Here is a 13,582-nt window from a genome sequence, read left to right as displayed (position 1 = left end):
CCTCCTGAGCAGAAGAGGGGAAGATGTGGCATACTGGGATATAACATCTTGCATGAGGAAGTCCTGATTCTGTAGCTTCTGGCTGGCTTTTAGCACAACCCTCTGACTTTAACAGTAGAACAAGTCTAATATAACTAAAACCACAGCAGCCATTGAAAACCTGGGAATTAATGATGGATGAGGTGTTACCAACAGTCAAATAAACTCAGTTTACATGATGATAATTTTATAATAAACTGATTTACTTGAGGTATTTAGGCACTTATCCAGTGACTCTTGCAAGCAGGAACTTCAAATGGACCAAAAAGAGGAGGAATATGTGGAAGAGGAGTTAAGTTACATGTTGATTTTAACTAATTTCAATTTTCTTGGTGCTGAAACATGAGGAGCAATAAAGAGTGATTTAACCCCTAAACTGGAAAGAAACTTGGAACCACAGCCCAACCCAAATAGCCTTTAGTCTTTTTAGAAATAGAACTTCATTCAGGAATAGCTCTCAATTACCAGGGACTTTTTAAGAATGTTTTTAAAGCAGGCAATCAACACCCAAATCCATTGTATTTTAATGACTCCCACACACCCCTGGCAGGATTGGGAAATGTTCCCAAGTGAGGAACACTCCGAGGGCTGGGGGCTCTTTGCTGGAGTCTCTGTGCCTCAGGCGTTGCTTGGGGAACGTGCTGTGATCTCCAGCACCATCTGTGCCACGGTTTTGCAGTGGGAAGATGCCAAGATGGAATGTTTTGTTGGATTCCCAGGTTTTGTTGGTCCATCCACTCACTTTCTGTTAGTTGAAAACATTGCTTTTAATTACAGTCCTTTTCTTTTACATAGCAGTTTAAGAGCATTTATATTGAAAGGAAAATTAGAAATCTAATGGCATGTAATGGGAGGAACACATTATTCTAGTAGGAATATTATAATTTAGGGTGAAATATTCCTATTCCAGTAGGAATATTAAAATTTAGGGTGAAATGTTTCTTTTAATCTAAATTAAGGTGCTGTGGGGCAAATAAGCTGGAGAAAGCTGCTAAAATCAGTCCAGTGGATCAGGGAAGCAGACTCTGGATTTCCCTGAACACAGTGTTTGGACAGCAGTGACTCTCTGAGTTTTTGGGAGGTTTTGAAATAATTTTTAGTAATTAGGATTAGAGTTAACACTGACAACTGTGGAAAAACAGCACCTTTAGATGTGGTCTGGGCTTGGTTTCACATGAAGACCATCTGACAGTGCAGTAGCAGCTATTCTCTGCCCTGCAGGAGAAAGAAAAAGGAAATTAAGGAGAAAAAGGAAAAAAGAGATAGTGGAGAAATGGAAAAAGAAACTTGGGAAACATTTAAGAGAAAAATGATAAAATGACCCTTGAACATTTGCAGTCTCTTCTTAAGTGTGTCCTGGAGAAGACCCTGCCTTTTTAAAAGGAAAAAGAACCAGCTCAGACATGAACTGAAGTGTTTTACTGAAAATTAAATATTCATATAGAGAAGCCATAAAATATTGAACCAGGCCCCTGAAGTGAAGGAGTGACTCAGTCCTGAGTCAGGCTTTACTTTCCTCCTCCCAGGTTCCTCTGCTCTTGTTGTGTTATGCAAAGCAAAAGGGGAGTTTGCTTTGCAGATGAGAAATAATCTACTAAGATACTTAACCAAAATCTGCTCTGTAAATGCAGGGAGCAGATTGAAAATAAAGATTTCAATTTATTTTTAAATGCAAATTTACTCAAAGTATCCCCTGAGTATGGAGGACTTTTCCATTCCTCCCCACCAGTGAGAGGTGTACCTACCCCTGCACACCCTGCAGCTCACTGAATATTTTCTGTGCTGCTCGTTAACTTTTATCCATTTTAAAAACAGCCATTTGCAAGTTTAGATCCTTATTTTCAGCTCCTCAGGAGCTCCAGTGCCATCTCTCTCCCTCTTGGAACTGGTAATGCTTTGACTGCTCTCAACTCCATCTCTGTCTGATCGGAAAAGACACAAATTCCTAAAAAGCTTTGGAGTATTGCTTGGAAGAATCTCACTTTTGCTGCACTTGTGTTTGTCTGGAGCAGAGGTTGAAAGTAGGAACAAACCAAATCTGTTCTTCAGTGAGATTTTGGCATTGGTGGCTCTTCAGCTCCAAGTAAACCAAGGGTTTCCTCAGCTCTGTAAGAGAAGAAGAGATTTTAGTATATCCATTAGGATTATTGATGAGAGGGCCTCGCTCGATGAGGTGCACTGTGAGCAGGAACCAGCACCAGGAATGCAAAAGCATCATGAATCTTCCCTTAAAACAAATAAAACCAGGCAGTGACTCTGCAGAATAACAATTTTCCTGCTCAGGGAGCAGGTGGTGGGGGTGATTTGGGGTGGGAACACCACTTAACCCGCTCTGCCTTGCTTTCAGATGACAAAGAAACCCCTCAGACAGAGCTGGGATGATTATTGCTATGACTCGGAGCCGGTCAGTACAAGAACCCGCCTCTCCCGTCTTGCTGGTGCAGGGCTGCTCTCATTTGAGTGTTTTAGGGACACAAAGAAAGCCAAATCTAATGAAGTTTAACCCATTAATCACCCTTTGCCCTGCAGTGTGACAGTACAGATTTTTTTTTTCCCCTTGCCCTTTTATGGTTCCTTCCATTTGGAAAGCTTCTTCAGCAGTTGGAGATGGTCAGCTCTCTGCAGGCCTCTCAGTTTTAGGAAGCTGAGGTGGTTTTCATTCCTTCCTGATGGAATACGTGATGATATATGGAAATTGTGATGTGACAGCCATGTGAAAATTGGAATTCCATTCCAATAAACCAGCAAATCACTGTCTTGAAGCCCCAAGAGATGCATCAGTTCATGCTGGTTGTAGTGGTGTATCTGCTCTCCAGCTTCCAGGAAAAAACAGACAAACCCAAAAACATCCCCCAGCCATCTGTGAGAAAATCGAATCCTGATATTGTTCAGAGTGCAAAAACAATTCCTTCTCCTAAAATACTTCTGCTGACATGATCATCCTTTCCAAATGGATCGCCCCAAAAAAGGGAATGGTGACGCTTCTCCCCCTTCCCCGGCTCCTGCTGCGCCGCCATCGTGCTCTGGGTGTCTGTGTGTCCCGTGGTGCTGCCTGTCAGTGTGTCCTGCATGTGGAAGCATGTTTGGCATCAGCTGCTTGTCCTTCCTGCCTGTTTTCCTGTGTGCTTGATGATTGTCAAAGTCTTGCTGATGCATCTGGAAGAGTAAGAGGTGATCTGGGGAGGAGCTGGGATTCACTGGGGCTAAACAAGTGTCTTAACAGCAACATTTCCCTGCAAATCCTTAGGAGGGGAGGAGGGAATTTCCCTCACAAGGTTAAAAATATTGAATATTGGATTGGCATCCTTAATCCATCAGCTTCCTTAGGGGCCCTGCAGGAGCAGGGAGTGATGAGCAGATGCTGTTCTAGACCTTAATACCCTTTATAAGTTGGAAAGCCCTTAATTGCTTTAGGAATGGGTTTGGACAATTTGCTGAAGGAATTAAAATTAAAACAACCCCAAAATTTGGTACCTTCTCCTGACATGACCATGAACACCCTGCCAGCCTGGGGACTGCCATGTCCGTGTCCTTATTCTGTGCAACAAAACCACGTGTTGTTACCATTTGGCTGTTTATTTGCTGATTTATTTAAGATAATTTTATTTGGGATCATTTTCTCTGGCAGTCCTGGTTGCTTCAGTTGATGATTCATTCACTCTTAAGCCTACCCTAGTCTTCTCCCCATACCCATGGACTCAACCTGCTGCAAACACCAAGTTTCTAAAGAAACTCTGTTTTATCCTCTTTAAATTTTCCATGGAAATCCATGGATTACTTGGATGTGACTGTAGGAAGCAGGGAACTCACTTTTGCTGGGAAACTAATTGCTCTGGCAGGATATTAACAGCGAGTTAGGTCTGTGGGGATGGATTTTGTGATGCTTGTCTGCTCTAATATCAAGGACACTCCTCTATTTTATAATTATCCTTCATTTATCATCCATTAGGAAGCTGTTCCGTGCTGGAACACTGCAGAGAGCATCCGCTTTTAAGCAGGGAATTTGCTAAAAGTCTTTCCATGCGGATTAATGAGTCGGGCAATTGTTATGTAAATCGTTAATTAAATTGCCTTCGGCGTAGATTGTGCTACTTCGGAGTCGTCCGGGGTATTTTGCTGTTGACTCGTGACTTCATTTTGGAGGAATGATGCCAGAAAATGAAAATGTCTCCTGGAATGTGGAGTGCCACTAAAAGCACCACTTGGTGTCTTTAAAAAAAAAGCTTTAAAGCTGCCTAATTTGCAGGATTTGTGGGTGTGTTGCTGTCCTGCCAGGAGGAGGGTGGGAAGTTCTGCTGGCTTCCCAGTGCAAGTGCAGAGGCTGAGGAAGCCAGGCTTGGAGCTTAGGAGGGACAAGGTCTTGCCCTGATGTTTTATGGTGTGAATTTCCAGTGCTGGTGCCTCTGGTGGCCCTGCTCTTGGCGGTGTCATTGTTGTGGCCCTTCAAATGGCTCTGGAGCAGGGTTGTTTCTGATCAGCTCCTCGTGGAAGGTGAAAATGCCCTTTTCTAATGAGTGTTTCCTAAAACAGGCTGGTATTTACTCCTGGAATTTCAGTCCCCACCTTCATCGATGCTCTGTGTGGTTTTAAATGGTTTTACTGTTCAACAGCTCCAAATTCACTTTGCCCATGGAGCATTAACTTGTCCCTGAGGACAATTGATAAAAAAATTTCGATTTTCTTGTCCAATTGCACTTCTCTGGCTTTTAGTGCAGTTGTGTGGGTGCCTCCTATGTTGCAACAAATATTTGAAATATGTAAACAATATAATAAATAATAATATCAACATTTATATTTATATAAATAAATATTTATATAAACATTTATTTTTATAAATATAAATAAACATTTATATTTATATAAATAAATATCTTAAATAAGGGTTTTCCACTCTATAATGATGTCTGTAATGATGCTCTGGAGTGGGATGAAGAACATTGTTGTTGTTGTGAGTCTTTAAATGCTGTAAAACACAAAACTGATATAAAACAACTTCATTCTGTATATTCTGTATTTGTGCTTAATCTTCTGTACTATCAGTGAGTACAAGTGGCTTTTCAATGATTTACATAACCCTATTTAATGCAGACTTTCCCAATTATTTGTGCAAAATTTTTTGCACATTTGCTTGTGTGATAAATATGATGTTCAGGAAATTATCAAAATAAACTATGTGCATTCAGCTGCTTAATAAATTCCAACTGCAGCTACAACTTTTATTTCTATTATTTTAATAAACTTTTAATAGAATTTTATATCATTTTTATTTGTATTTACTTACATTTGGATTAACTTGTTGAAAGTCTCTAATTACTTGTAGAAAGCCTTGATTTAAGTGTTAATAAAATAATCTGAGGTTTAAAATAGCACAACATTGTGTGATACACAATAAACTAATTTTGATTTATAGATGGGTAGTTTTTATTGGCAGCAATGGGTAGAATATTAAATATAGGCTAGGAAGGCAGAGAGAAGAATAAATAATCCATGGGAGGCCTACAGTGAGCCAAAGCAGAAGATATTTAGCATTAGTGGTCTATATATTAATTTAAAGAGCATTTCTGTTTCCTAAATATTGGTGCAGGACAGCTTTGGTTGGATCTGGAATATCACTGGATCTTTCCAAACATGTCAGTGACTGATATCAAGGAAAAACTAAACTGTTCAGGCACGTGAGCCTCCAAGAAGTATAAAATATCCTGGATTTCAGATTCTCCCAATTTTGAAATAACTTCTTGGTGGTTCAAATAAAGTTTCTGAGAAATATATTTAAAGCTTTGTCGTTCCCACACAGGATTTAATGCGCTGATCATTTACATGAAGTTATCTGAATTCTATTTAAAAACTGAATTTCCCTCCTTAGGTATAGGACTGAATGTGGAATAAACTGCCTGTAAATGTGGAACAGATTTCATCTTGTTGTTATTTCCCATCCTTTCTGTGTAGGGTCACGCTGACCAACTCTCACCATACTGTTGGAATTGGGGGGCTCACTTCTTTCCTTAGAGGTTAAACCTGGGAAACAAGGATGTATCTCCAGAAAATATTAGCCAGAAATGTATTTCCAGTGCCAGGTTGGAAATGTTGCTGATAAAGGACCTGGAGATCACTCAGTGCTATTTAGGGAGTGCTGATTTGGCCATCTGGAGCTGATGTGGTGTTGATGGTGTCAATGCTTCCTCTGTGTGTTTGATCCACAGGATTGTTTCTCCGTGGAAGGGGAGGACCTGAAACACGACTTTGAGCGGCTGCAGCTGGCCATGGAGATGGTGGGGTTCCTGCCCAAGACACGCAGACAGTGAGTTTATTTTCATTTTAATAGCTCGGAGATTGTCCTGGTTAATGCCACCTCCACTGGCAGGACATTTCAGAGATGCTGCCCCATCCCTGGAGGTGTCCCAGGCCAGCTTGGAGCAGCCTGGTCTAGTGGAAGGTGTCCAGCCCATGGCAGGATGGAGCCAGATGAGTTTAAGGGCCCTTCCAACCCAAAGCATTCTGTGGTTCCGTGATCATTGCTGTACTGAACAATTCTCCTCATGCAAATGGAGCGTTGGCAGGAGTTGACATCTTGAAGTATTCCTCAAGTGTTCATGAATAATCACGCCTCACTCTGCATGTCATGAATCCAGAGCTTGGTTTAATCAGAAGTCCTCATTATCCCTCATCAAACTTAACCCTTTGTGTGCAATTCCAGGTCTGTAGACTCATTTCCAACTGGCCTTTGTCACTAAGTCACTGGACATGCTGGTTTGAAAACTGGACTTTAGCAACACCACTGATACCATGGAATTAGAGGGTTCCTAAGGGTCATCTCCAACCAAACCTATAAAATAATCCCTCCTGTGTTGATTTTTGGCTTGAAAGGCTTGAGTAGGTTGGGAAGAACTCGACATAAAAAACTACCTCAAAGATATTTTCACACAACTGAGAAATTTTGGAAGCTCATTCTTTATCCCTCACTTGTAAATCAATTATGAAATTTAAAACTGCTTTTTCTCTATCTTCCACACACACATTGATAAATCCAGACTTGTGTGAATATTTTCTGTGTCAGAGGCTGCTTTATCAGCCTTCAGGATGAGGTTTGTCTAAAGCCTGTTGAGGGGTTTAATTGCCTGAGCAAAGCAATCAGGAAGTGTCAGGACTGAGCAGAGTTGGGTGATGCAGTAAATTCTCACTTCTGATTTACTGTGCAATGATTTTTCTTGGCACACAAGTTTCTCCTGGTGAAGTTTGCGTGTCAAAAATAAAGTGGATTCTTCACTACACGAGCAGGTTTATTTTGCTTGGCGTTATACAACTGCAGCACAAATAAGGAACCACCTTCAGCTGAGACATAGGGAGGATGTTTTAAATACTACTATACTTTTAAAAGTAATTTCTTTGTAGCAAAACATGGGGTTTCACCTTTGTAGAAACAGAGAAGAGAAATTTTTATAAAATTGCATCCTGAAATTCACAACAAGGAGTTGGTATCCTTGTTTTGGAGATAAGGGAGGACTTGGAGGGGTGAAGGTGTGTTATCCAGACAAGCTGGTGGCATAGCTAGGAATCACATTTAGGTTTATTCATTTTTAGTTCCCAAGAGAGTGTAGAATTAGGGACAAACAGGATTTATAGCTGAAGTCAGCCATGGCTCAGGAGCTGGGCTTGTTGAACCTTGTGGATCCCTTCCAACTCAGGATATTCTTTGAGTGTCTGATCCTATTTTTTTTTTTTTGGAATGGAGATAACTTAAAAATGACCAAATTCCCTTCAAAACAGAAAAATTGGTTGGATAAACTTGAAGTGTAACATCTTTTCTTTGCCTCAGTTACTTAGATATGATGAAAGCATTTATGCTGTTTTGTACAGTCTTTTGTTCATGGCTGGGGCTAGATCCAAAAAGGTGACAAAAAAATGTGTCCCAGGAGACTAAGAGGGATCACCTGCATGTCCATGCTCACTCTACCCATTAATTTAGCCACTTGTATGATAAATATTTAATCTGGATATCAAGATTACTGGAGGATTTCTGGTTTTCTTAGAACATGGGCTTTAATTTTGTAACTGTGGGTTTGATGTGTTAAAGAATTTTCAATGAAACTTTTCAGATGCAAGTTTGGTACTTGACTAAATAAAAAACTTCTTCACATGAGGCAAAGTGGATTCTTTGGATTGAAAATTAGAAGAATGAGCCAAAGAGGGACATGGCCCTTGGGGGTAGGGTAAAATTTATTCTTCTTCATTCACTTTATAAAAAACAGAGTGAAAATGAGTTGTTTCTATTTAGGATTTTCTCTCTGCTGTCGGCGATCCTGCACCTGGGGAACATCCGGTACAAAAAGAAAACCTACAGGGATGACTCCATCGATATCTGCAACCCTGAAATACTTCCTGTTGTGTCAGAGCTGCTGGAGGTAAGGCTCTGCTTTCCCTCCTGGAACTTTCACACCAAACAAGCCACCTCTGATTTAGGACACAAAACATGTGCAATTTATTTCCACTTTCACCAAAGAGTAAGGTTTTGTGTGTTTCCATTCTTATGGGCTGTTCATGTTTGGCAGGGAAAAGGTACAGGAACATTTTTTAAGAGGTTTTTCACGGAGGGTTTTTGCCCCTACTCTTCAGCTTTAGGTTTCATTGACTGAAAATCCTGTGTCTGTGATTAAATGTGAAATGTTGCAGGGTGTAGATGCAAAGCAATCCTGCTGTCCAACCCAGCAGTGTCTTCAATTGCCAGCCTTCACCTCGTGCTCCTCAAATCTGTTCTAAAGTCTGTCTGAGGAACTTGAGCAGTTGTACAACCATAACCCCATGTTTTTCTTCTGTGCTGGCTGAAGGAGGTGCTGAGCTCCCTCACTGTGTTTTTTGTCTGTTATTACCTGCCAGATTCCACAAGGGAATCTTTAGGCCCACCTCACCCCTTAGTCCCTATTTATGGGCCTGTTATGGAGTTCTTTGGTGCATCTATTGATTATCTGCAGTTTAGGACCTGATACCTTGGCCTCTGTGAGCCACTGCTGTGCTGGTGTCCCTTGGGAAGGGTTTGTAGTTCTCCACCTGTTCTTAGGAGATCTGCTCTGTCAGCCCAAGCAGGTTATGAAGTTGTGGTCCTTCTTTTCATGAGAAAAGTCTTGAATGAGCCAACTTGTCCTACTGGCCTTCAGCCTTCAGGAGCTGAGCTCAAAAACCTCCTGACATGGATTGAGGTGGCCAGAACCTCCCCTTGCTGTCTCACTTCACTTGAAATGCTCTAAACTTCTTGCAGCTGAACTGTTTTTCATCTAGTTGATTATAGCAACAATTATCTTTACTCTTTTGTACTCCTTGGATGGTCTGGAAGGTGAATTTGTGCTGATTTTATGGTGGAATCAGAAGGCAACTTGTCCTTTTGTGTTACACATAGTGCTCTTCCCATTCATTCCATTAAATAAATGTTGTGTTATCTCCCTACCTACAGAACTTGGGAATTGGCTCTCAGGGATTTTCATAGCACTTCATTAATACTTTGAATTTAGGGAGGGGAAAGCTTCTGTAAAATATGGTTTGAGCAGCTGGATGCTCTTTGCATCTTGGCCTTGGAGATTGCAGAAATAAACAGAAGGAAAATATAAGTGGGGAGGAAAATGTTGTTGATTTTACCCTGTTAAATGTGGCCAAGTCAGTTAAGTAATTGTTTTTTAAAAAAGTTTTGAGTAAGAGAGTGACTTAGAGAGCTGAAAAAGTTCCAGGCTTTGGGTCTTTGCCTTTGCAAACAAACCCTTTTGCAACATCTGCATGTGGGGAGGTCGTGGGGTGGTTTTTACACATGATTATGTGAAATGAGGCATTGGCTGAGCCACATCAATCCAACGGTGCCTTAATGCCATGGGCTGGAACAGCACCTCCAGGTAGTGTCAACAAGATGTAAAAATCAATAAATATATTTATTTTTCACCATTTGAAAAAAAACCCAACAAACCTAACCACTAAGATCTGAAATGTCTGAGCAAATTGATAGATTTCTGTTCATTGTGGTAATTCTTTTTGCAAATTAAATGACCATCTAGAACATAAAATGCTTGTTAATTAGATTGGGACAATGCTTGCTGCATTGGGGTAGGATCTGATGAAATGCATCACTGAGTTTGGTAAGTGGTGTTGTTTGTCCCTAAGTTGCATTTAGGTGATAATTGATCCATGGAACTGGAAGCATTTGCTGCCTCTAAGTGTAAACCTTTCAACAGACCCACTGAAATCAGCTGAAATAAAGCCAATAATCTCATTTTCAGGCTTGATTTATCTCCATGAAATGCCACATTTCTCTTTGCAGGCCTCAACAGATGTTGCTTATTCAGGTTTGACCCAAAGGAAGAGCCAAAGGGTTCAAACAGTTGAAGCATCATTACAAAGAGCAGCCACCACTCCTTATTCATTACAGCTCTCCACATTAAGTGCAATGAGTTTTACTCAGCCAGAGATTTAAAATACTGGTTAAAACATTTGACACTTTGTATTTTGTCTCATTTGGGTAATTGTTTTTATTACATTCTTCTTTTTTTTTGTGGTCACTGAACAGTTTTGCTTTTCCCATTGTTGCTGAAATGATGAATTGGCTTGAAAAAGTTGTTAATCCCCTCTCCAGATCTTGGCATTAGACACTAATAAGTGAAAAATCATCTCAGAATAAAAGTAATAGGAGTTGACAGGGAGTTGAACTTCCTTTCCTGTGGTCACTGGCTGTTTGGTGGGACCATCCAGAGCACAGCAAAGGGAGGGAAGAAACTGTGATCTGATACTTCCTTGTCTTGGAGGAACTTCTCAGTTGATCTTTATACTCAGATGACTCATTGGATTTGTTCAGTCAAGGATTTGACACAGAAAAGAGAAGGAAAAATCCAGCTGGAGCTGCATTGGCCATCCCTGAGAGCAGCCAAGAGGGGATGCAGAGGTGCTGCAGCATGGCCTCCATGGGGATGTAGCCTCCAAGGGCAGGAGGGGAACCACCAGCCTGGCTGAAATTGAAAACTTGGGCAAAATTAGGGTCTTCTCCCACTGCAAAGGGGAATCTGGCCCAAATTTTTGTGAGCTGGTAGGTTTGTGTTGGGACCTCTAATGATAACTGGGGGAATTTCCCTGCTGCACCAGTTAATGCAACACCACTGCACAGCTATCCTCCCTCTGTGTAATGAGATTGGTGTCCCTAGAAAATGAAGCTAATACTGAGATTTTTTTGAAGGAATCTGGGAGGAGATGATGATCTGCAATGGATTTGCTTTTTCTTAGATATCAACAACCTCATCCAATATGTTTTTGCTTTATTAAACCATCCAGAGCAGCATTTGTTGAAACTGCAATATAGGATTTTGGCCAGACTCTGCAGATCATTGTTTCATTTACAGTAAATTCCTTGATTCCATTTTTTTTTTTCAGGAATAGACATAGTGTGTGGATTATGTGATGCTTTTGGCAGATTTTTCAGGGCCTTTGTTTAAACTCTGCTGAAATGCTGTGCTGGGGAGTGATGTCAAGGCTGCCTGATGGATCAAGCAGACGTGGAGTCCTGTGCAAGCACTGCAAATATCCCAGGGCCTGGGCAGAAATCATAGAGGGTTGTGTAAAACTGGGTAAAACCTTTGTGTTTCTGGGGGAAAAGCTTGGAAAAGCTAATTTGTGGGCTTATTAATAAAAATAATATATTAGAGATTATCGAGTTGACCTTAAAAGAGACGTTTTGTTTTCCATTGGAACAGCAGGAATGTTTTAATTGTGTGTGTTTAATAAAATGGGAAATTATTTCCATGGATGGAGCATTGAGGAAGGAGATAAATTCTGTCTTTGCTCAGTGGAGCAGTTTTGTATTCAGTTTTTAGGTTTAGGTAACCAATGCAATACCTAACCTCAATACAAATAAAGGTAAATACAAGTTATCAAGTGACCTAAGTAAGTTTTGCCAGATCTCCCAGTGCACATTTTTGTTTGGAGCTAAAGTTGGCCTCTCCAGGAGATTTATGTGCTCAAGTTCTTCTTCCACTAAAAAATGGCCTTCAGCTTCCCAGAGGGATCCCACAGGCACTGGGGCTCCTCCTGTGATAAATGTCTTGGAAATTAATTGAGGAGCGGGTGAGGATTATGGAGCAGACAGTGCTTGCTTCCAGCTTTTTCTTCTGGATTTGTTTTTCAGATGATGTTCTGTAGAATCACAAAATGATTGGGGTTGGAAGTGACCTCCAAAGTTCGTCTGGTCCAACATCCCTGCAATGAGTAGGGATATCATCGTTAGATGCAAAATTTTGAGCCAGAATTAGAGTCAGAAAACTTCAGAGAATCACAGAATATGCTGAGTTGGAAGGGATCCACAAATACCATTGAGTGTAACTTGACAGCCACAGGCCCTGCCCAGACACCCCAACAATCCCACCCTGTGCCTGAGAGCATTGTCCAGACTCTCCCTGAGCTGGGGCAGCCCTGGGACCCTGACCATTCCCTGGGGAGCCTGTTCAGTGCCCAGCCACCCTCTGAGGGAAGAGCCTAAACCTCCTTAACACAGCCCCAGCCATTCCCTCTCATCCTTTCTAACGCTCTGGTTATTTGAAAGAAGTCTGAGGAAAAGGTTCAGCTCTTTTCCAAGAAGAGCTGATAGAAATCTGAATTTATTTTCCGTTACTCCACACGAGGCGTCCTTAGAACGAGCACTCAGCACTGGAATCCCTTTCTCAAATATGGAAGGAGAGACAAAACCTGATGTTTTCTTGTTCTCCAGCTGGAAATGGTTCCTTTTTCTTCAGCTGCTCTAACATAATACCCAGAATTACTGGAGGAGCAGTCTCTGCCTGCCTTGGCTCCAGCCCAGCCCGTGCTGGCTCCGTGCTCCGCTGACGTTCCCAGCTGTGGCACTGCTGGTCACCCCTCACTGCTCATGGAGTGGAGCCTTCCAGCCCTCTCTGGGCCCACTTGTGGCAACAAGGTCTTAAATCTGCAAATCTGCATTTTGTCCCTGTAATTAAGATCGAAACTCCTGCAGGCCGTGTTTAAGAGGGAGAGCACCAGGAAGCAAAAATCCATGAAATGTGACCCAAGAGTGAAACTCCTAGGGCACAAAGTAAAGGAATAAGTGGTGTTCTCCTCTTTGCTACTCTGCACCAATGGGTGTTCCTATTTTAGTGTTTCACACTTACTGGAGGAGGAGGTGTAGGATGTGGGGAAGCTGTAAGTGCCTCCATGTCCTTAGTCATCAGCACGTGCTGAGTTTTTATTTAGAAAGCTCCAGTGGCTCCTCCCTGGCATCAGGAGTCAGCTACTTTCATGCTGTGACCTTGAATGCAGATCAGGATGATTTGGTTGCCCCCGTGGTGCTCATCAGAGGTGATGAAGGAATTGAGACCAAGCTCCACTGGGTGGTAATTGCAGAGAGGGGCCTGGGGAGATGCAGGGATTCCCATCCTTGCCAAGAGTGTTTTTGTACAAGATGATTTAATGAGATCTCCACGGGTCAGGAGAAGAAGGATGCACATCCCCAGGTTCCCTGCTCCAGAGAGCACGGAGAGAAAGATCCAGAGTGCCCATGAGCTGGGGATGGTGA

At 41.7% G+C, this 13,582-nt stretch overlaps 1 protein-coding gene across 6 annotated transcripts in view; it reads left to right on the top strand.

The window, feature by feature from the left end:
* Window positions 1–13,582, top strand: part of MYO9A (myosin IXA) — a 176,379-nt gene that overhangs the window by 67,631 nt on the left and 95,166 nt on the right. For all 6 annotated transcript variants that reach the window (XM_036390037.2, XM_036390040.2, XM_036390039.2 and 3 more), the window contains exons 6-8: window positions 2,387–2,443; window positions 6,240–6,337; window positions 8,312–8,438. In XM_036390037.2, the coding sequence (XP_036245930.1) occupies window positions 2,387–2,443; window positions 6,240–6,337; window positions 8,312–8,438 (282 nt within the window). The remainder of the gene's footprint in view (window positions 1–2,386; window positions 2,444–6,239; window positions 6,338–8,311; window positions 8,439–13,582) is intronic.

Source organism: Molothrus ater, chromosome 13 (assembly GCF_012460135.2).
Source record: "Molothrus ater isolate BHLD 08-10-18 breed brown headed cowbird chromosome 13, BPBGC_Mater_1.1, whole genome shotgun sequence".
Taxonomy (NCBI): domain Eukaryota; kingdom Metazoa; phylum Chordata; class Aves; order Passeriformes; family Icteridae; genus Molothrus; species Molothrus ater.
This window is presented reverse-complemented; position numbering and strand designations above follow the sequence as displayed.